The sequence below is a fragment of the Lycorma delicatula genome, chromosome 7, assembly GCF_047948215.1.
Source record: "Lycorma delicatula isolate Av1 chromosome 7, ASM4794821v1, whole genome shotgun sequence".
Classification (NCBI taxonomy): Eukaryota; Metazoa; Arthropoda; class Insecta; order Hemiptera; family Fulgoridae; genus Lycorma; species Lycorma delicatula.
Genome location: NC_134461.1, coordinates 119454512 through 119479667, shown reverse-complemented (window position 1 = coordinate 119479667; position 25156 = coordinate 119454512). Strand labels below are relative to the sequence as shown.

Here is a 25156-nt window from a genome sequence, read left to right as displayed (position 1 = left end):
GCGCAGATGTAAAGTTTAAACTTATGAAGACTAAAAAGTAGAAAATAAAAAATATGTAAAAAAAATTTTAAAACGCCTTTCTTAAATTAAATGAAAGTTTTCACCTTGACAATGAAAATACAACATTTTTCAAAATTTCTGATTTTCTGATATTTTAATACCTTCGATATAATCCAGTTTGCCCAACTCTGCAAAATAAGCAGTTGCCTCAACTTTAATCTCTTCATTTAAAAAGACTCTTTGTCTAGCAAGGAAGAGGAGTGATCATCAAGAGCCAAATTCAGCAAATAAGATGCATTTGCTAGTACTTAAGCGTAGATCATGGAGTTCTTCAGCAACTATGAGAGACTATGTGCATGAGCATTGTCATAGTAAGAAGAAACTTTCTTTTCGGACAGATGTGGATGTTTAACTTGAACATTACACACTTTAATCAGTCCAGTAATGAAGCATAATACTCCCCAGTAATGGTCACTTTTTCCATGTATTCTATGAGCACCACACCATGAGAATTCCAAAAAAACCCCATAGCCATGACTTTTCTTGCAGGTGGAACCGTTTTTGTCTTCTTTGGCACACTTTCTTCTCCCACCTATTGTTTAAGACTGCTGTTTGGTCTCTGGCATGTCATGGTGAATCCATCTTTTGTCTTCTATTACTAAATGTCAAAGAAACTCAGTGGAATCACATATAAATGAGCCTTAAACCCCTAGAGAAGTATTCAGTCAAATGTGTTTTTGGACAACTTTTAACAAACATGGCACCCGTCACAAAGATTTTTGATATCCAAAAAATTGTGTAAAATGTTGTGGACACGGTCAATCGAGATGTTTGTAAGTCAGCAAAGTTCTTGAACATTCAGTTGGAGACCATTTATTATTTCGTTGTGAATTTTTGTGACAATTCGTCGATCATAGTGGTTTTTTTAACATTCATCATCTTGAATGAATGTACAACCATGATTAAATTCAGGAGCTCACTCATTCTTTATCAAAAAGGAAGGGGAATAATTGTTCTGATCTAACTCATTATTTTATGTCCACTGGGATTAAACCAGTAACTGTAAACAAAAATCGAGCCTACGTGTTTTATGTCCATCAGAAAGACGCTGGATTAATTAAAGATGGTACGGTTTGCATAATAAACGTTAAAGGAGAACTCTCCACACTGTTATTTTCGGAATTTCTAATTCTCTGCCTGCAGCCGCAGTCGATTTTGACGGGCTGCGAGTGAAACTTGCACGCACACGTTCGACATTGATTTCTGAGGTTGATGGACGACCGGTTAATTTTCGCTTGCACAAGCAACCGGTTTCACTGAATTGTTTATTTAATTCAATTGTTTATGAAATTTCAACCGAAACGCACGTTGCACAGAAATTACTGACTTTAACAAGTGAAATTCTAACACACAAACCGACTTCTCGCTTCCCGTGGCAGCTATTTTCTCTACTGTCGACGCCTAGCGAGGAAATGGTTTACTAACTGCCTAGTATATGTGGATAAAACTATTTGAAGTACTCTTTCGTACAGTACTTGTTCTATTCTTATGAGTGAAATAGTTTTTTGTTAATGAATTTTTGAAACTCCAAAGAACATTATGAAACGCTCTGTATATAAAAAAAACTTAACTTAAACAAGCTAATTATGAAAATTCTTCCCTTCTTTGCAGGGAAAACTTACTTTTCAGTCTGTATAAATAACATTTGCTATTGTACTACTGTATGAAATTAATCTTATGTATATTTCTAGAACATTCTGCAGCTTTTTATAACTCATCTGATGGAAGTTTTATTTCAAATTTATTACTGAGAGTTTGATATACTATTTGACTATATAAGTGATTAGGAATCTCTAAGCACTTTCTAAGGTGAACACTATTAACAACTCCAGCTTCAATACCACTAAGGAAGAACTAACTCTACTGCAGCATAACTTGCTGAAAAGATCTCCTAGAATCATTTTCTTTCAAGTAACTTGAAAGCAAGTCATATATGTCAAATTTATTATTTTATAAAAGTCTCAATATTTTATGATACTGAGCAAACAATATTCATTATTCTTTCCACTTCTTTTGAAATGACCACCTTGTTGAACAGCTTTTTTTTAATGAAAAACTGTGAATGGGTGCTTAAAACAGGTTTTACTGTACACATGTTTTTTCTATTCAAGATTATAATGCATAAACAAAACAGGTCATTACAGGTTTTATAAAAACCAAGCATATTATAGTAATTATTATTTCCAGCCATAAACTGACCAATTCTGAAGGGGTTCATTATTGTTTTGTCCACCCAGATAATATAGTTGTTAACATGCTTGCTTCCAGTTTAGCTGGTTTGAGTTCATTCATAACAGAGTTGGAATTGTTTCACCTAATATAACAAATCTTTGTTTGAAAAGAGTACAGCATATCAAAGGTTGTAAAAAATTTTTTAAAGAAATAGAAATAAAAATAATAAACTACAGGGTGTCCGATATAAAATGCAACCCAATCTTATATTGGTAGGTATTGAAATAATAAAAAGGCATGTGTAAATGTAAATGTAATTTTTATAATTACCATCCATTACCTTACATTTAGAGTAAATGTTGGAACTGACCGCCATCTTCTTGAATACAAGCTTCAATTCTTTTTACAGCGTTTCTTGCAACTTTTTTCAAAGTTTGTGGCTGGATATTTAATACAGCTTGTTCAATATTGACTTTCAAGTGTTCGTGGTTTGTTGCTGTAGGCTTTTTATTTGAGGTAACCCCATAGAAAAAAATCCGCCGCAGTCAAATCTGGAGATCTTGCTGGCCACAAGCCTCGACCGATAGCACGATTACCAAAGAATGCCTCAACGAAATCAGAAGTTGAACCTGCGTAGTGCGATGTCGCACCGTCATGTTGTAGCCAGCAGTGTCTGTCTTCCTCTTCCAAGAGTGCAATAAACTGAAATAAAATATCCTAATATCGTTCTGCATTAATGGTGTACTCGAAAAAAATAGGATCGATTATTTTCTTCCGCGATATCGCGCACCACACGCCCAACTTCTGAGGGTGTAATTGTTTTTCGTGATAAACGTGGGGATTTTCAGCACTCCAAATTCTACTGTTTTGGCTGTTTACGTAGTCATCCAAATGAAACCGTGCTTCATCTGTGAAAAATAACGAATCCATAACATTAATTCCCTCACGCAGAAATCGACGGAACCGTTGACAATATTGTAGCCGTTTTTCTTTGTCGGGCTCAAGAAACTGATGAACCGTTTGAATGCGATAAGGTCGTAATTGTAATTGTTTGGTCACCCGATGAACAGTTGATTTAGACAAATTAATTTAGCAGACAAACGTCTGATCGATTTGTTTGGCGAGGCAAGTAATCGGTCTTTGATTTCAGTCACTGTATCTGTATTCAACACTGACGCAGATCTTTTGTGTTCCTTGTTATTAACAGAACCAGTCTGTCTAAATATTGCAACTAACCTTAATACTGATGTTTTGTTAGGAGCTGGTTTATCTGGGTACTTATGGTGAAACAAATCTTGCACTGCAACCACTGATTTCGTACTGAAGTACGACTCAACAATGAAAACACGTTCATCTAGCGAAAACACCATCTTGTCTCTAGCAATACACTGAACGTTATTATTGCATTGTTGTTACTATCGGTAGTGTTCTACTGCGTCGCCGCGATGTTCAGATGTTAGACGAGTCCATTTCAGTAACGAGTAAGCGAGTAAGCTTGACTTTTGAAAATTCATGGATGAGTGATTGATGGGTTGCGTTTTATATGGGACACTCTGTATATTGATAATATAAACAATCATAAGACATTAAAATTTACACCTTTAAATGGTATAGAACCACAATCTTTCAGGATAATCATTAATGCTTGTTCTGGAGAAAATAATTAAACAAAAAGTTAATTTTACTAAGTATAAATTAAAAAGAGATAAATTTCAAAAAGGGTTAAAATTGAAATAAAAAGTTCAACTGTGAAAGTAAAGGACATGCAGATTGGCTTAATTTTATAAAAGTTTGTGATTTAGAAACAAGCTGGAATACTGTCAACATGTTACAGCATTAGATAGCAACAGATTAATATTTCAGGATTGTTAAAATACAAGAGTAACAGCAGATGACATGAAAGAAACACAACAATTACATTTAAAGTAAGAAGGTAGGATGATAAGGTGATATGAACATAAACTTTAACAAAACAAAAGAAAATTGTAATAGGAAACTAATAATGATGATTATATTGTAAAAAAGAAATGAAGTAAAACAGTGTTCATCAGAGATATACAAGTCTCTGATGACTGAAATAGTGAAAAATAAATAAATAGAAATATCTCAAGATATTCTTAATACAAAACTGTTGAAATAACTGTAGAATTAGTAACCCCTAATTCTGCAGTTAGCAATTTATAGTTCTAAAAAAATAAAAACATCTGGTCCCAAGATAAGAGCAAAAATTTATTTGGTAGCTTGAAAACAAATGCAATAATCTTAATGAATAATTCCAATGTCTCCTCCATTGTTGAATAGTATTGTTGCTTTAGTAATGCATGCCATTAAATTTCTTTAGTAATAAATACAGAATAGTATTTACAATTATAAAGATAAATTTTAATTTATTTAATTCTTTTGCTAAATTCAGTTTACTAAAGTACTTATGCCTCTGCCAAATTTATACATTAGAATTTTGATAAAATTCTAATGGATAAATTTTTTTTGGATACATTCTGCAATGAAGCTATTAAAAACCTTTGTGGTCTTTCAGTACTTTTTATAGTAAAATATTCTTGTTTTCAAAGACTGAGATCATGGTAAGAATAATAATTAAGTTAACAGAAATCCAAGGAATCTACAGTTCTAATTTTATTTATTAATTGTTATTCAGGTTTACAGAATTCACTTTACCAAAATTTGTCATCACAACAAATTAAAGGTTTTACAAAACATTACATAATACAATAGAAATAAGACAAAAATATTAAAAATTAAAAAATAAAATGCCAAAAAGAAAACCATTGCCCTTTAATATATTATTTACTATTCAGAGCTCCCAGACTGCATTTAAACATTTTCATATAAGGCTAAAATTTTCTTATTGATGTAAGACAAAGTGAGAAATTAATCATTAGACAACCTTAAATGCCTGCTACTTCTACAATATGCATAACATATATATAAAACTGCCTAAAAACAGGCAATTGGTAAGTAAGTAGAACCAACACCAACAAATAAGAGCAAGAGGAAAGAACATGCTTACATGATTGAACATACTTCCAGTCTTGTGCAATATATATATATATATATATATATATATATATATATATATACAACTTTTTTTAATTTATTTAATATTATTATTATTATTTTATTTAATGTAAATTTAATTCTATTATTTTTGTAATATTATTCATTCGATTGATTCAAATCATTCAGTTCAAACCCAGCTCAAAGTTCATTGAGGCTCAAAGTTCATAGTTCATTACTTCAATTCATTAAAGTTTATGCTTCAACCGGCAAATACAAAATGTAATAAATTAGTAAAAAATATATATATGGAAAAAGCTTTGTCCTACATATCTGAGAGGTATTTGGAGGGAGAAAGAAATGGGTTGTACATAGTTTTAAAAAAAAATCTGCATTATGATGGGTTTTTAATTTTTGTCCACTATCTTGGATCCGTCATATTGAATCAAACTCAATTTTTTTTAAATAGGAAGGTGGACAAATGACAAATGATTTTGATATAAAATTATACAAGAAAACAAAGGTGAAACCCTTTTTTCTGTTAATAACTTCTTTATAGAATTATAAGCATTCAAATTTGCAATGATAGAAAAATCGTGTTAACAATAAAAAGAGGTAAAACACACTGTGTAAACAATTTTATTGCATTTTACATTCATAATATATGCAATAACAAAGTTAAAACAGTGCTATATTATTAATGATAATAATAAACAGTAACTAATAATTAACAACACAACAAATTAAACAGCTATATCTGCTGATATTATTTACTTTAAATATTACAATATTTATTTTAAAATTTTAAATAAATAAATAAAACCCACAATTGTTAAAGACCAATTGTGGGTTTTATTTATTTATTTAAAATTAACAGCGATTCCCGCCCAAATGTTCACTTTCTGAGGGTGCTATGTTTGAGCTTCCGACATCCATCTGGGATTATTATCATTCCAATATAGACAGTTTTACTTATTCACATGGTCACTTAACATAAAAATCACTTCATCTATAAATTTTATTAAATTAGAAAAATTTATAGATTTTTTAATCTATAAATTTGAGGGTTATTTTGGTAATCTATGTGTAATTTTGGTATTATAATATCACAATACTTAAGTCGGTGGTCAAAATCATTTTCCAAAAGTTCTTGCACCAGGTTTAGCTTATAAGGGTGAAATTTTTTTTGTTTTATTTATTTTTTGAACTGAAAAATAACTGATGTCATGATTAAAACAGCTTTTCGAATCGATGAATGAGGGTCTTCAACAAAGGTCTCTAATACATCTTATGACTTTGCATAATTTGAAACTGTTCTTGGTCTATTAGTGGAGGGTGATTCTTTACAGTACCTCCGGTTTCTTCAAATCGCTGTACTGTCTTAATCACAGTTGATCTACTTATTGGTTCTCTGTTTGGAAATGATCATTATATAAATCACATACATATTGTAAAGGCCGAACTCTGTCACCATAGTCGTACATCATCAACAGAGTTATTCTTTCAATTCCACTTAAAGACGACATTGTTATTTGAAGATTTAATAAATGAATAAGGAAAAAATAATAAAAGTTTCACCAAAAAACAAATTTGAACCTCTAGGCCTACAACTTAATTTTTACTAATATTATCAAATTTTACCATTACAAGTATGCTGAAGTAAAAAGGTGAAATGAGTTATTAATAAGTTGCATTGTTTCAACGTAATGTAAATTTAGTTAAGTAAATCAGCTGCATTGTTATAAATTAACTGCTGATTTATTCAACTAAATTTGTAATACATTTTTTAAGTAAGCATTTCCAGCTAATTTGTTTAATTTAACAACAGATATCAGCTGATATTAACACTGAAAGTTAATTTTATTTAGAAAATAATATCAGCTGATATTATTTAATTTTTTGTGCTAATTATTAGTTATTATCAATCTTATAGCACTGTTTATAGTTCATTATTGTATGCATAATGAATGTAAAAGGCAATAAAATTGTTCCTTCAGCGCGTTTTACCTAGTTTTATTGTTAACATAATTTTCTGTCACTGCAAATTTGAATACTTATAACAATAACGAATGTATTAACAGAAAAAAGGGTTTCACGATTGTTTTTCTTGTAAAATTTTAAATCAAAAACATGGGTCATATGTCCACCTTCCTATTTAAAAAGAAGAAGTTTATTCAGTATGATGGATCCAAGATGGCAGACAAAGATTAAAAACCCACCAGAGTGTAGATTTTTTTTTAACTATGTAGAATCCCATTTCTTTCTGCCTCCAAATACCTATCAGATGTCCAGTATAAAGCTGTTTCCATACTTAAATATTACTATGTATATATATTTATACAACCTATGACACTCTTGCTAATGTAAGGATTCCAATGCGGGGTCATACATCAGAAAGGATTAATTAACATATGTATTTATGTTAATTAATACATTACACTCCTTTTTGGATAGTTGTGTAAAAAGGAAAAGTAATTTTTATAAGTTAAATTAATATTTAATAAAATTGAAATTTTATTTTAATAAGACTAATTCTTTGATACCCTTATTTAAATATTTATAATTATAAGTATTTGATAGCAATTATTAGGCACAACTAATATAAGATGGATCAATTGTTGAATCTAATTTATTAATTAGTTGCAGAATCCTACTAAAATGAAAAAAATAGCACTATTTGTCTCAGTCGATTGTAATAAGAGTGGGCTTTTTCTGTATATCAATATGTAAGGATACATACAACAGGACATTTATGATTCAATTAGTCTTTTAAGTAATTAAAATATAAATACTAGTGGTAATAATTCATACCCAATTTTTAAAGACACAATGTGAAAAATAGTCTACAAGTCTATAGAAATTTGAAGAGGAGAAGGATTACTAGATTTCTTATTATTTTATGAAATTTCAATAAAAAAATATTTGCAGTGTGGTATTCTTGGTCGAATATATGATTATTAAATAGAATAAAAACAATCCAATTGCCATCTTTCAATACATGTTTTCAGTGATAAGAGTATTTCTCCTGTTAATTCAACAACTTCAATTCTCAACATCTTCAACATTCAACTTCTATGGTTCAATGCCAACCTCCATGGCAGAGTACCATCTTCACCTTCTTATCTAGAGGGATTTGGGTAATTTAGTAGACTTGGCATTTTTTCACACATTGCAAAAAAATTATTTCTCATCTATAATATAAACAACTCTAATTGTACAATCAGTATTTGTTGTTAAAGCTAAATAAATAAATATCAGTAAACACTTTTGAACTTCTAATAATAAATCTTGTCTAGTGTTTTAATTATATTGTTGCAGATACATTTTCAATTATGCATGACAATCTTAAATCAATATGAAAATCGTCAATAATCAATTTTTGATCAATAATTCTTATTACCTGTTCTACCCATCACTATTGATTATGCAGTTAAATATCTCATTGTAATTGGTTTGTTGATAATTTACTGTTGTTAAGTGTATCTTAACTTTAGTTTTATTAAATCACTTAACTATTTCATTTCAATAGCAGCCGTATGCAACCAACCTCTCACATGCATCCTTCACAGTTCAGTAAAATATGTATTGGCAATTAAAGGAATTTTGATTGTGTCATTACATAAAGTTGATAGTTTATTAACAAGAATAAAAGAAGACCCAAATTACTTCTAGAATATTTAAAATATTACGAAAAATATCCAGTTTATAAATATTGAAAATTAAATTAATAAATTTTGTTATTGTAAATAAATTCAGAATTAACATGTACAGAAATTAACCTAAGATGTCAAAAACAATTCTTCTAGGACTATTGCTTTTATTGGTAAGTAGCACTTTGTTTTCAACTATTTCTTGTGTTCTTTGCAATTTAAAACAATCTCTTTTATTATAAAGCTTGATTTAAATTGGTTGTTTCCTATTTTTAGGAAACGTTACTTTTTAGTTTCAAACACTGCAGTAATAATCCTTTATTGTAATGAATCATAAATAATTATGAAAGATATAAAAATATTTGATGATGTGACATCTACTAAAATACTTGTAGTAAAATAATCCCTCTCATAAGTGTAAAAACAAAAAACACAAGCTCAACTAATATAATTTCTATACAAAATGGTACACTTATACAACTCAAGAAAAAAAATAATCTATTTTATTTATTTCCTTAAGGAAAGCCTTTTCTGTTTATTCAGTAACAGTTAATTAACATTAAAACATTAATTCCAGGTTTAATAATCACATTGAGTTATTTAAACATATGAGATTAATGAACATAGATAGCTTCTAGGCAATACTTTTTTCAAAATCAAGTAGGCATATCACTGCTTTATTTAGTGTAAATGTAAACAAATGAAATGATTTACATAGAAAATACTTTTTATATTTATTATTATAGGTTATGTTTTAGTTGTGTTGTAACAGTTTTGAAGTTAATTAATTTTGGAGTTAGTGTTTTATGTTTTTATAAATTTACTATAAACTAGAGCATTATTATGGCATATCGAAGTCATAATTTACGTAAATCAACTAACATTGATAATGAGATCAAGGTGGGTCAGCATTTCTTTTGGTCCATGCTCATTATTATTTACACTATTACTTAAGTTTAGTGACTTATATCAGCATTTTTATTTATTGTCACTTCCATGAATGTTACATTGTAAAATATGTTACCTTTCTAAAATCCTTTGTTATTTTTTTTTATTTTAGAAATCATTATTTAACTAATTTTTTGTTAATTTTATAGGTTAACTTAGAAAAATTCAAGCATTTTTTAATTGTATTAAGCAAGAAGAATTATTTTCTTAAGAAAAGAATAGCTTTTGAATATGCATGTCTGTTTTTAGGGATATGTCCCTGATCAAATAAAACATTCATTTGAAAAAAAAGAATCCATTAAAAACATTGGATGTCTTAAAATAGACTAATATCACTCCAGTTGCCCTTGCTGAGTATGTAAAACTTTGCAACAATCCTATCCTCTCCTCTTTTATAAAGATATTTATATATACATTGCTCCATTTTTATTCACACTTTTGTATGTTCATTATATCTTGCCTAAAAACTGCTTATCATTTAAAACACAGTTAAAACAACTGAGATTATGTATTTCAGGAGCATTGTGGTAATATTCTGTGAGTTATGGTCTGTTGTTTTATTCATTTTTCTGAAGGCATCAAAATTTTGTAAATTTATTAGCAAATTTCTCTTGAGTCTTTGTTTATCTATGTTAATGTGTTTTATTTATTTTTTATTTTTTTGCTTTTTTTCATATGCCAGAATCTATAATTTAAATATTACTTATATGTTACTTAAAGGAGACTTATATTTAATATTTAAGATGACAATGTATATTTTCAGCGAATGGTAGAATATATTGAACAAGATAGTTTAGAAAAAGTGGAAGAAATTGACATAAGAACAGAAGAAGAATTTATAATAGAAAAAAATAAATGCAGAGATAAAGAAATAGTAAAAATTGCAGCATATTATGACAATTTAGAAACAAGATTAGCTCGAGAATATGATGCGTAAGTTTTAAACAAATATTTGTAATAAACAAATCCTTTATTTGTTTGATTATTTATATTTAATAGACTTATTCAAAATGTATTATGTAAGATTAATAAATATCATTAAAAAAAAATGGCGTTACAAAATTGTACTCCACTAAAAAAATTAGGTGGAACACCGTGGTGGTTCTGTGTCCTATATTATCCTGGTGATACCACTACCTCTAAAATGTTTTAGGATGTCAATCTGAGGAAAAAACAATATTAAGCAAGCACATAGTATTGATTGAAGCCGTATATTTATGAATGACATATATTTGAAAAACAATCAGTGGCAGCTCCTCTTGTTATTAGTGAACATGCTACAATCCATTTTACTTTTGTTTGGAACTGTTATAAACAAATAATTGCAACAAGCAGCTATTTGTTTACAAAATTTCTGATGTAAGGTTGAATTATTGAAAACAATAGTGGTTTTATTTACTCAGCAGTATTGGAAAAACCATGGCCAGCAGACATCTGAACACAATGTCTGTCTCCTAATACAACTATGCATCAGCCTATAAGAAAAATAACGATAATTGTTACAAATAAATGGTAAAGTTATAGTCATAATAACATTACAAAACAATGTTAACAACATATGTATAATTTAATAATGTTGGAATGTGAAGCTCTAAATGAATTGAAAGACAGCCTGTCATTACTAGTTAATAGTATTTTTTATATTAGTTCAAGAAAAGATGAAATGGAATTTATTACGTTAGGTATTATCCTCATTCACATGCTTTACTGACATCATAATTTCTTTACATTTCCACATATTCTCTTAATTTTATATTAATATTTCTGCAAAACTTTTATTCAACTTTTTTTCTCTTCTTAAGAGCTTGCTGTCTTCTTCTATTCCGTCTTCAATAATTTCATTGACCAGTGCTTTACTGTATTCATTTTATCTTATGTAACATTCCAAAAATAAAATTTCAACAAATTTAATTTCAGAAAATAAAAAAACTCGCATCTTATAATTAACTACATATTTAAACAAAATGCAGGTTGATTAAAATTCAAAAGAGATATTAACATAATTTTTAGATAGATTCAATCTTTTTCCACATGTTATTATTTTAGCAGTGTTGGGCACACAATGAATTGAATTGCCCATGCCAACTCTGTGTTAGTAAACAAAATATGTTACTAACTCTATGTTAGTAACACATGTATGTTAGTGTTGTTTTACCTTTTATCCAGTTATGTTTACATCAAGTTAAAATCAATTACAGAAAAGATTAATTGAAAAATGAATGTTTTCAGTGACTGAAATTTAGAATTCTGCTGTAATTTGAAATATACCAGAAAAAATCTGTAGCATAAATTTATTTTTGTTATATTCTCTGATAAAATCACTTCTAGTTAAAGTAAGAATTTTTTGAAAAAATCTCCATACTTGTTTATTCATTTTCATTATAACTCAAAGTATCCCAGCATAGTTATAATTTATAGTACCTCAACATTAAAACATAATGCAGCATTACTTTAAGCAAATTAAGTTTATGAAGTAAATTTTAGAAATACTATGTAATTATGAGCAAAATAGTAGTTATAATTTGGAAAAGTATTTTTGTTGTAGATTTTCCATTATGAAAATCATAACTGAAATAAATTTTTAAGCCATAAATGTTGGCCATGCAAAGGTTGGACTACATGGTGGGTGATCGTAAATTTCCCATCCAAATGTTCTCAGTAAATCACGTGTCGGACCCGCAACATGTGGTCGTTCATTATCGTGCAGCAGAACGACGCCGTCGGTCAGCCGCCCACGTCGTCGATTTTGAATGGCGCGCCGTAACTTACGTAGAGTTTCGCAGTAGGCTTCTGCATTTATAGTCGTTCCACGTGCCATGAAATCAGTCAGCAGTATGCCAAACCAATCCCAAAAGACTGTGGCTATAAGTTTGCGTCCAAAAGGCTGTGGCTTGACCTTTGTTGGTCTGGTTGGTGATTGAGGATGACGCCAATCACGTGACTGCCTTTTTCTCTCTGGCGTGTAATACGAAATCCATTTTTCATCGCCAGTAACGGTTGAATTAAGGAACTCATTACCTTTTGCGTGTCTTTTTTCAGTACCTTTTTTCGATGCGTGCAGCGTATCAAAAATTCCAAACAGATCCCATTCGGATTTTTTTGCGACTTTCCGTTAAGACGTGCGGCCCCCAACCTGTAGAGATCTTTCTAAAGCCTAAATGGTCATGTAAAATCGATCGATAACAGCTCTTGAAACATCAAGAAAAAGAAGGGCCAGGTCGGAAATCCTTGAGAACGTTCAGGGCCTCCCCGAACGTTCTTCATCATACACATTAATTTTGTTATTTCTAAATCTTTCATACTATTTTCGGACTTTTCTTTTATTCATTGCATTATTACCGTATCTATCAACTAACTACCTATGAATTTCAATCGGCTTAACGTTTTGATAGTTTAAAAAACGTATGACTCACGTATTTGACAGTCGGCGGCAACATCGATTTTTCTATTCATTTTATAACACAATAATTCACACGTAATCAAAGATACTGCAACGCTACAACTTACAGACAACAGCAATCTTAAGGTTCGCCAACCTTAAGGAGAGCGGTCTTTACTTTAGAGATATCCTTCGTAAATACTCCCATTTTTTGCCTCTTTGGTCATAAATTTCAGATTAGCCACAACTTCGCGAGATTGACTATACAATTTTTCTTTCCCCGAGTTTAGACATAATTTAACAAACTAAAACTAACACTAGATTAACATAAATAAAACTAACATTGCAACTATCCCGTAGAAGTAATTTACGTATTGTTAATAGAAATATTTTATATCCTTTACTATTAAAAAAATCACAATCCACGAAAATATATTGTTATTTGAACGTAGCGAACAATAATCATGACCTGAAGAAATGTGTTCACATGACATCAGTAGTTTTATATTAATAATTAAATTACATGTCATTTAATTTAAGATGTTTACACTTTAATAAATATTTTTAAACACACGTAATCATTTCTTTTTTATGAATAATTTGTGAACACAAAGTACGTACTTATGTACGCAAGCACATATGAATAATAAGGTTTTGTTGGTGATAATTTTTGTTTACGGCAGATGACTTTTATCTGTAACTGCTTGTCCACTTATGGTGGGACGGGTAAAGGTATAGTTGCCCCAGCTAATCTACGAGCTTGTGACGTCACGTGCTGACATCTCAATGTATTATTGTTTTCCAAAACATTATTTTTGCGCGTAATTATTATTTTTATTTCATTTTTCTACTTACAAACAATACGGCTGCCCAAACAATACATTTATGTTGTTGTGTGTTCAATTCTTTTCACTTGAGTTTATTACATGTATAAAAATGCTTAATTACTCAATCTTGTAAACAATAACAATTCCTTAACCAATGACTAATGCTCTGATTGGTATTATGTACAGACCTATAAAAATTTATACATCCAGTTAAAAATGATGTCTTTGGTCACGATTAAAATTTAGATGCGTCATTCGTATACAGTGTGTGTATAAAGAAATAAATTTTAGTCCAGTTTATATCGTGTTCAGTGAAAGTATTCGGATAGCGTTTTTGTGCGGTCATATTATTTTATAATTATTCTTGTTTTTTTTGAAAATTTTTTGTAATATATTATTTTTTTATTTTATTTTTGTTTGTGTGTTATTAGTACGGTTTGTTATGGCAGAATTTAAATCCGTAGTTAAGAAAAAAAAAACTTAGGAGTCAAGCACATGAAATTATCAATTATGTTTATGATTTTATGAAAAAATGAGCTCTAAAAGTAGATAAATTAACTGACGACAAACATATAATTGGTATTCAAAACTACGAAAAAAGAACTGCTGCTGCTTGTGCGATATCAAGAACACAAGTTAAAAAACTCTGAAGAGAAAATAAAGATATGATTCGACAATCAACATCCCAATCGTGTACTTTCAGCACGCCGAAAAAGTATAAACGACGTTCGAAACCTGTCAGTGGACTAGACAGTTTTGATTTAGGTGTAGTTAAAAGAATAGTTAATGAATTTCATTCAAAGAAGAATAAATTACCTACTTTAAAAAAAAAAAATAAGGCAAGAATTTCAGTCATCTATTGATTTTAAAGGTGATTTATTGATTTTTTAAAGGCAGTGAATCAACTTTAGCTGTTATTTTGAAAGAGTTAGGTTTCAAATAGCGTAAAACTGAAAGGAACAAAAAACTTTTAATTGGGAAATCCGAAATCAGGTAAAATAGAATTGAATATTTGTAGGCAATGCCTAAGTACAGACAAAGAAATGCTACAATTGTTTATTTGGTTGAAACGTTCATCCGTTTGGATGAAATGTTTGTTTTTTAAGTTTGCATTGTCGGCAAATTCGTGGTCTGATGGTACTGTTACGGCTTAATATGCCCATTAATAAAGGTGACTTTTTAATAGTAATTCTTGCTGGAGGAGAAATCGGTTTTATTCTGAACGCAATACTAACTTGGAAAGCCAGTTCGAAAAGTGGCGACTACCATAACAACATGAATACAGGCAATTTCATGAAATGGACGCATGAAAAATCGATTCCAAATCTTCCATCAATGTCAGTAGTAGTTGCAAATAACGCCCCTTATAATACAGGTACTGATAAAGCGCCAAATCCTAACCGCAGAAGAAAAGATATGACCGATTGGCTGGATAAAACCCACATTCCGTATAACTCAAAAATGCTGAAACTATAGCTATATGAATTAATAAAGTTACATAAAACTAAAGTACAAAAATACCACTTGGATGAACTTTTGAAAAACATGGGCATTGTGTTTTTATACTCCCACCGTACCATCCTGATTTGAATCCGATCGAGATGGTATGGTCAGCCGTAAATAGATATGTGGCGAGTCATAACAAATTTTCTTTTTACAATGTTGAAAAATTAACTACGGAGAAAATTAATTACATGCATGAAGATGACTGGAAACCCTATTGTGAAAAAGTAAAAAATATTGAAAAAGAGTATGAAAAACTGGAACCACTAATAGATGAAATGACAAAACGTTATATTATTCGTGAAGACTCTGATAGTGAAAGTGACAGTGATAGTGATTCGTTTAGCGAGAATGGTGAACTTGCTAAAAGTTTGAATTAGATGCATGAAGAAAATTCAAGTAAGCTTTAGTTTATTATTAAAAATTAATAATTTGGTACAAATAAAGGTAATAAAACAATTAATTACGGATTGTTTATAATTAGTAAATGTAAATATGATAGTTATTACCGCGCACAATATGATGATAAGCAATATCGATTTGACACGCGGAGTTGATGTTTTCAGGCCGAGTAGTAATACGCATTCTGCTCGTGACGTCACAAGCGTGTACATTGGCTGCGTCAAGTACCTGTCATTCGACCAGGGAGGTAGCCTTATTGCCTAGGGTGTTCTGGCTCCACTGGCAAGTATAGTGGGGTCGGGGCTCCCCGATGATGGCATCAAGGACCCTCAGGTATGAGAGGAACGCGTGGGGGTAGCGGTACGCGGAAGGCGTGCCGGCTACATTGAAGAGGGAGGAGTTAGCTGCCCGAATGAGGTGGTTGGCTCACCCTGAAGAGGCTTTGGGGGCCCCGGCGGGAGATCCTCCGTAAGGAGGCAATTAGGGTGGGCAGAGACTGCTGCCACGGCACTGCAAGGCGACCATGCTATGTCTTAACAGGCGGAGGCTGGTTGCCTTGGGGTGCTTAACAAGATGTCATTCTGTCATTCTGCTGGACTGGTAGTGGTATACTTCGGCCGTTTATTATTGGCGACTGGACATAGCTGTGTAAACCGTAGAATTACCCTCACCAAAACGAGGAGTATGCATGCGTTTCACCAAGGAAAAAACTCGGCTGCAGAGACGGTAGTCTGTCATTATTATTGAAAAGAGTTTCTCTAATTGCATGATTTTTTGGGGAATATATTTACAATTTGATATAAACATAATACATTTGTTATAAAATACAAAATATAAATTAACCAATATAAACACAATGTACGGTAATTGGCGTCTCACTTTTGCCGACTACAAGTACTGATGTTGACAGCGCCAACCCAAAACGGAATGAAATGCGCATGCCCGCTACTATTGCTAACTTCTAACGAACACCTAAAAGCAAACTGCCCGTAGCCTCGGTCATAGTCAGGTGTCTATCTAAAAACGCACCAGTCTACTGGTGAACGTATCTTCCCAAATCAGCTTATTTGTAAGTCGAGAATTCCAGTGTTCAAACCTTAGTAAAGGCAGTTAGTTACTTTTATACGAATTTGAATACTAGATCATGGATACCGGTATTCTTTGGTGGTTGGGTTTCAATTAACCACACATCTCAGGAATGGTCGAACGAGATTGTACAAGACTACACTTCATTTGCATCCATTATCATCCTCTGAAGTAATACCTGAACAGTAATTCCCGGAGGCTAAACAGGAAAAAGAAAACGATTGTCTGTCTAAAATTGAGTTGCCAAAATCGAACAGCCGAAGTATAGTATAGTATAGTTGTTTCGCTAAGGAGCAGTATAAAGCAAATATTCTTTTCTAATAAGTAACAGAAAGAAAAGATTGTTAGCATATTTAATAAAAATTTTCTTTCACTCGCATTTCTTTTATTCCGTCAATTGAAATTAGGCAACGCAAGAGTTAAAACATGTAATTTAACAAAAAAACAATTCTTATCTTTACCAAAATCCTGATAGCAATTTAAATGACCACCTTATAGAAATCGACTATCATTTTGAATGAAGGCATAATAAAACAGTCACTACCAAGATTGTTAGGAGAAATACAACTAAGAAATTCGTGAGGATGAATGATTCACCAATGATTAATTACTTGCTTATCTCAGATCTCGAGGTTTGTATTATGGTAAACATCTTCGCAACAAAAACAATTCTACCAGTTAATTTTCTTGACTGTTGTCTGAAGAAGCCGAGAAAAACAAATATGACTTAATAAAAGGCCTGAAATTTGTTGATTAATGTGTAATGAATTTCTCACTCATATAGCGATTATGAAACTGATAAAATTAATGATGAAACATAGATATACTTGTAAACGTCTGAAAATAAATGATATTCAATGTATTGGGTAATTCAAACTTCATCTGAATTGAAGCAGTCTACTAAGGAAGTCAGTTACACTGTGATGAGGCTGTGTAATTTGTGGTGAATATATAAAATAATAAAGAATCAGAGTAAAAAACTAAGTGGGCAAGAAGACTTAACATTAATTTGGAATTTACTAGCATGTGCTATCACAATTTAGAGACTTTAAAAATCGTGAGAAATATTAGATTCAAAGAGCAAAAAAGGTTTAGAGAAACACAATTTTTTCTTCTTTTCATCATATACAAATTACAAGATTTAATTTTTAAGATGAATTTAACAGAAATCTAGTTACTTGCTAACCTAAACCATCAGATACTAATGCCCTGAGTAACATTATTTACACAAGCAAGAACTGGTGGTAATTTTCAAAATAAAAACTTGCAACTAGTAATTAGATTATTTTATTATTAAAATATACTTATTGAATTAATTTTTTTTAGAGAAATTTGTCGACTATTACATAGCTTTCATATGAATTACCTTAAAGCTGAAGATGCTGTTATTGAAGATGTTAGAAAAAAAGCTAGATATCGGTTAAAGAACATTGACTGTGAAGGAAATGTAGACGCATATAGAAAAATTTTATCTGCTCTTCTCTTGCAAGGATTTTTAAAGGTTAGTTAATTTAGATGACACTAAACTGAATCAGAAATGGCAGTAAGTTTAACCCTAATAATGACTATTTTTGTTACTAAAATCAATAGTTTGGATGTTATTTTTGAATTATTTCAGATATTAAATGGATCACATGTTATATTATAAACCAACTTAAAAAGCTGAATTTTTTTTTATCAACAGATTATTTGGATGCTAAAGATTTGGGATAGTTCACCTTTTCTCCTAGCAAATGAAATGATTCAGAATGCAGTTAGCATAACCACAAAAATTAGGCAAGTCATCACAGTAAAATTAAACCCATAAACCAGAGTGAATTCATATTTTTTTTTATTTTGAACCAATTGAAATAATTATATGTAAAGTTCAATCCACAAACATCTCTTAAAATGCTTCAGGAATAATTAATAAATTGAATGATAGGTAATTGCAAATCTCTTAACATTCTTTCAGTGTCAAATTGAGCTGATAATGTCTTCTACCTGTGAGAAAAACCCAACAGTCAATTAAATGTGAAAATTCAGTAACTACTTATATAAACAAAATAAAGTCAACTTATTGTAAGAATTTCACAGAATGAAAAACATAGATTCAAAAGGTTAAAATAATCGCCAAAAAATTCTGAATTACTGCAATCCTAATAATTAAATTTTGAACCGTGGGAATAGGATGACTGATATGCGTTGTACATTTTGCCATGTCTATTCAGCACTTTTTTTTTAATAGTTCTAACACTGAGGTCATTCAATAATAATTAAAGAAACTGTAGGAGAGTTATTAATTATTCAATTATTACGAAACGAACACTACTTTTCAACATAATCCGTGGCTACATTTTAGCATTTGTCCAATCTTTCTGTTTGCCTTTTTACTCCAGCAGTAAGGCTTTTTTATTCATCTTGGTGTCTGAGCCAATCATGTATCACATTCTTTAAAACATATCACATTCTTTATTCAAAAACGGTTTGGAAGAACCAAACAAAAATTTGATAGTATGAGATCAGGATTGTAAGACTTAGCAACACCTCCGAACCAACTTACAACTGCTTCCCGTATATTATGAGCAGTACAGGAGGTGTTATCATGCAGAAGAATTATGCCTTTTGAGAGAGAACCAGGATGTTTCCTCATTATTACAAATTTTACTTTAATTTCTAGTATGTCACAGTCGTATTCACTGTTAATTCCATATTGCCTTCCAAATAATCGCAATAAATTGGGCCTTTATTGTCCCAGAACACTTTTAGCACCACTTACTGGGCGACATATACATTTTGAATTTTTTCCTGATGGAGGAAACTCAGATGTTTCCATTCCATGCTCTGATGTTTAGATTCCAGCTCAAACGTGAATGAATTTCACATTGTTGGCTTTACACATTCAGAAAATAAAAATCTTGTAACAGCTCTATGTTTATCCACCATATATGTTTCAAGCAGAGCCAATATTTTGAAATAAACAAAAGAGACTACATGCATAATAATGGAAATTCTTTTCAAACAACTGATATTTTCTATGTCAGGTGTGCACCTTGAATATAAGACAGTTTCTGTTTATTCTATTAAAAGGTTTTTCCGCTGTTGTCATTTGTCTCTTTAATTTTTGAATGACCTCTGCATTTAAATTTTTTTTATAACAATTTTATAACAATCAATTATAACAAAATTCAATGAATGATTTTCACATTTTACAGTTGCAGATAATTAATTATATTTGTTACCTACATACAAACATACATACATTGTACATGTATGATCCACATGTATATCTACATAAATGTATGTTCTCATACATGATGAGAAAAGGATTTTTATAGTACATGAAATTATTCATACAAAAGGAAAATTATTTATTTTTTCATGACATGTATCCATTGCATACAACAAGAATAGCTGTTTCCTAAATATTAATTAAAATGTACAAGTTTTATCATATTTGCAAATAGTAGTTTCACCATTAAGATACAGACAGCAGCACTAATTCAAAGAAGAATAATGCATTAATTAAAACATAAAAAAAGTTATTAATTAACGATAAAATACATTAAATCTTTGGAAAATCTATCCCTTAAAAACTTTAATTTGATCTATAGCACAATATATGTATGATTATTTGCTACAAAAATAATTGTTTTCTTTAAATGTATAACTTCTTTAACTTTCTTTTATTTTAATATTTAAAAGTTGTATTATTTAAGCATCGATATACCAATTTATATCTACAAAATAACTCTCTAATTTATTAATGTAGACTAAGTTTTTGGTGCCACATGCATTGAATAAACAGAAATGAAACATCCCATTGTTTACAAATTAACTAATTCAAACAACATCACCAGTAAACATCAACCTTCCTACAATAAAAGAAATCTACCAAGCACTGGGTGAGATGAAGAATTACAAAGCAACAGGAGTTAATCAGACTTTTGTAGAGATCTGGAAACATGCAGAAGATCAGCAAAAATTTCCCTTCATCAAACACTTGTCAATATCTGGATCAAAGAACTACCAGAACACTGGACGACAGCCCTCATCCATCCACTACACAAAAAGGGGTACAAAATAGACAATTGCAAATAAATTACAGGGGAATCTCACTCCTAGACACAACATACAACATTCTTTCAAGAATCATCCTCAACAGGATCGGTTCACAACTCAAGAAGGAACTAGGAGTCTACCAGGGAGGTATCAGACCTTGGAGAAGCTGTTCACACCAGATCATGAGTCCAAGCTAATAATGGATTACAACAGAAAAAGAAACAAAGAAATGGTAATAACATTTTTTCTGATTTCAAGAAAACTTATGACTGCATCCACAGCGAATCCGTACTAAAAATTCTAAGATACCTTGGAGTACATACTAAATTAATAAAAATGATAAAACTGATCCACACAAACAGTAAGTCAAAGGTAAAATTCAGAGGTGAGCTCTCAGAACTATTTGAGATCAAAACAGGACTGCACCAAGGTGATGGAATCACTGCTACTATTCAACTGCGCTCTAGAAATGATTATAAGGGATAGGCTCAAAAATGACCCCAAAAGTAAAAGAAGGCCAGAAGGCCAAAAAATCAAAACAAACTGTCTTGGTTTTGCCAATGACATGGCACTACTAGCAAATGACATCAACAAAGCTAAATCACAGATATTAGAACTTCAAAACATTGCAAATAAAATTAGCCTCAAAATATCATTTAGAAAGACAGAAATTATGCCCCAAAAACCAACACGATTAAAAAAAGTAAACATAAACAGTAATAAAATCAAAATAGTAACTGAATTTAAATACCTCAGGGAAGTAATAACAAACAACCTAAATGAAAAAACCTCAATCCAAATAAGAAGAAACAAACTAGCTAAAGTTCAAAAATTAACCTGGTACACTTACAATAAAAAATGCCTATCAATAAATGTAAAAATAAGACACTACAACGCAGTCATAAAACCAGAAACCACTAATGCAACAAAAACACTCTTCCACCTGAACAAACAATCAAAGACAGACAGACTCCAGAAAATCGAAAGAACCTACAACAATAAAAAGTACCAGAAAGATAGGCAGTGGTGGATTGTGCCCATCAAAGTCATGTATAAAGAATTAGAATCCATGACTGATACCATACGTAAGAGGAGATTAGGATTCTTTGGACATATCATGAGGATGCAAGATTCAAGACTTCTGAAACAGGTAGTACAGTGCAATCTCAACTTCAAAAACACCAAGACAGGATGCATGCAGATGGATCAGAGAAATAAGAGAGGATCTGAAAGAAATTGGCCTTACACAAGAAGACACCACAGATAAAATAAAATTAAACAAGAAAATCAAAAACAAAAACACTCACTTCACACTCACATGTACAATTTCAACACTAGAAAGGGTGCAAAGATCGGAATCTATGAAAAAGTACTGGAAGGACCACAAGGCCTAAACACTCCCGTCAAAAAGATTTGGATAATGGATTGACGGAGACCGGAAGCTATACGGGCGACGACGTTCTCCGCGAACACGAAGCTGTTCGCAGTATGGAGGAAAAAAGAAAAAAATGCTGGCCGAAAGGTAAACCAAGGCCATAATTTAATTTAAAATTAGCGAGTCGATTGTACAATGGAACATTAATGGATGTTTTTCAAACATCCATTAGCTCCAACGCTTGGTACATGATGTAGACCCGATTTGTATATGTCTGCAAGAAACACATTTTTGCCGAAATGAAACTTTTTCAATTAAGAGGATATGATATATTTCGGCGAGATCAACCGCCAAATGTAAGAGTTAGAGGTGGAGTAGCCATATTAACATCGACTAGGGCTCCCACCGAAGCTGTTGTCTAAATACAAACCTACAAACGGTTGCCATTAGAATGAAGCGTCCGCTTCAGGTCACTGTCTGCAGCATATACTTGCCGAATTATGATTGCAATGAGGATGATATAGCACGAATCATTTTTGAGCTTCCCCCACCTGTTTTACTGGTGGATTTTAATGCTCCTAATTCTCTTTGGGGATCGGATCGAGTAGATCCCCGCGGAAGAAAATTGGAAAGGTTCCTGATGAATTCTGAACTTATTCTTTTAAACAATGGGTCAGGAATGTTTTTCAATGACAGAGATGGATCGACGTCCTGTATAGATCTTGCACTCATTAGCGGATCAGTAGCACCGAGGTACACCTTCCATGTTTTGGACGATTTGCATAGAAGCGATCATTTCCCGGTGAGAATTGTAATTGATGTTACAAGGAAAATATACCCCATCTCTAAAAGATGGTTTTTTGATAAGGCAGATTGGACGAGCTTCACAGCTAGGACGATACTGCCCGAAACAACTGGAGTTATCGGAGACGATGTCGACGCTATAACAAATGCTATACTTGACTCGGCATCGAGATATATTCCCAAAACATCTGGGAAACTTACAAAGCAACCCGTTCCATGGTGGAACGATGAAATTAGTGAAACTATAAAAAGAAAGAAAGAGCATATAACGCCCTTAAGAAACGTCCTACGACAGATATTCTTATTGCCTTTAAAAAATACAGGGCGTATGCAAAACGTCTCATGATAGATTCAAAGAAACGATCCTGGCAGCAATACGCGTCATCCATTGACAGAACTACTACTGCATCAGACGTTTGGAGGAAGTGAAGGTGATTTGTGGGGGTAAAAACTTTGCTCCCATAACTACCCTTAATATTAAATATTAATCACAGTGATCATACTTAAAGGAAATAAAAGCTGTACGGTTTGATTTTTTTTTTTACACAGAAATGATATTGTTTTATTTTAAACATATTTTATGTACCGCAAAATTATTCAGAAAAGATGAAATTAAGGACACTCCAAACGAAATCGCAGAGTTATTAACCAATCACTTCGAGAAGGCCAGCAAAACGACTAACTACGATGAAGATTTTCGGACGCAAAAAGCAGAACTTAAAGGTCTACCAAATTTCAGAACTGAGTATAATTACTCATACAATGTACCATTTAAAATAGAAGAATACGTGAAAGCATTGGAGAAAGCAGACAACACAGCTGCTGGTCCGGATGAAATCTTATATAACAGCAAATATATGGGCTTTTTCTGCCCATATAAATAACAAACTTTTTAACAACCATCCTTTGGCTGTATTTTACGAACATCGTGCTACCTATTCCAGACCAGCCGGAATTAGGTACCACGAATTAAGAAGAAAACACGAAATTGCTATTCCAGACACATTAGCAATTTCTACGAGAGAAATACCGCATGGCTATTGCCAGCGGTAAATACAAGGTTGGATCTCTCTCAGGAAGAAATAAAAAAGAAGCCAGCAGTGATCATCCAACAGGAATTTTTAGCAACCGCCGGTAACTACGAAGAACATATTAGAATTTATACTGACGGTTCTAAAACCCCACATGGTGTTGGATGCTCCTTATATGTAAATGGAGAAGCCCACTTTTGGAAACTGCCAGATATGGCCAGTGTCTACACGGCAGAACTTACTGCCATACAGCAAGCTCTTCGGTACACAGAACATTATTACAAAGAGAGAGTGCTAATATGTTCCGATTCTTTAAGTGCACTTGTTGCAATTCGGAACAAGAACATTAAGGATGTCCTAATTGCAAACATACTGTCCATTTTGTACGTTCTAAATCAACGAGGACAGCGATGTGTACTTGTATAGACTCCAGGGCATGCTGGTATTACTGGTAATGAAAGCGCAGACGAAGCTGCCAGAAAGACAACAGTCTGCGAAGTTTTTGATTCAATTCCTGTAGGGGTGGCAGATGTTAAAAACTGTCTAACTAACATAATAAAACACAAGTGGAATACTGATTGGAGGAGTTTAAATACAAAATTAAACTCATTAAAAACTTCTCCGTATAAACGGAAAAGAGACGTGAAGTTGACTCACCGAGAACAAGTTGCTGTGACCAGACTTAGAATCGGTCACAGCGAATAACAAATTCATATTTGTTAACCGGCGAAGAGAGACCAATGTGCGGTGTTTGTAACAAAACACTTACAACTAAGCATCTAATAGAAGAGTGTACCATATATGAGGACCTCAGAAAGAGATTCTGGCTAAGAAATGATATTGCTGCTGATTTGGATAATGGA

The 25156-nt window shown here is 31.7% G+C and overlaps 1 protein-coding gene across 1 annotated transcript in view; it reads left to right on the top strand.

The window, feature by feature from the left end:
* The first annotated feature begins 9588 nt into the window (after nucleotides 1–9588).
* LOC142327884 (V-type proton ATPase subunit E-like) overlaps nucleotides 9589–25156 on the top strand; it is an 18692-nt gene continuing 3124 nt past the window's right edge. The window contains exons 1-3 of the mRNA XM_075371242.1: nucleotides 9589–9797; nucleotides 10609–10778; nucleotides 18369–18543. Coding sequence (XP_075227357.1) covers nucleotides 9741–9797; nucleotides 10609–10778; nucleotides 18369–18543 — 402 coding nt within the window. The 5' untranslated portion in view covers nucleotides 9589–9740. The remainder of the gene's footprint in view (nucleotides 9798–10608; nucleotides 10779–18368; nucleotides 18544–25156) is intronic.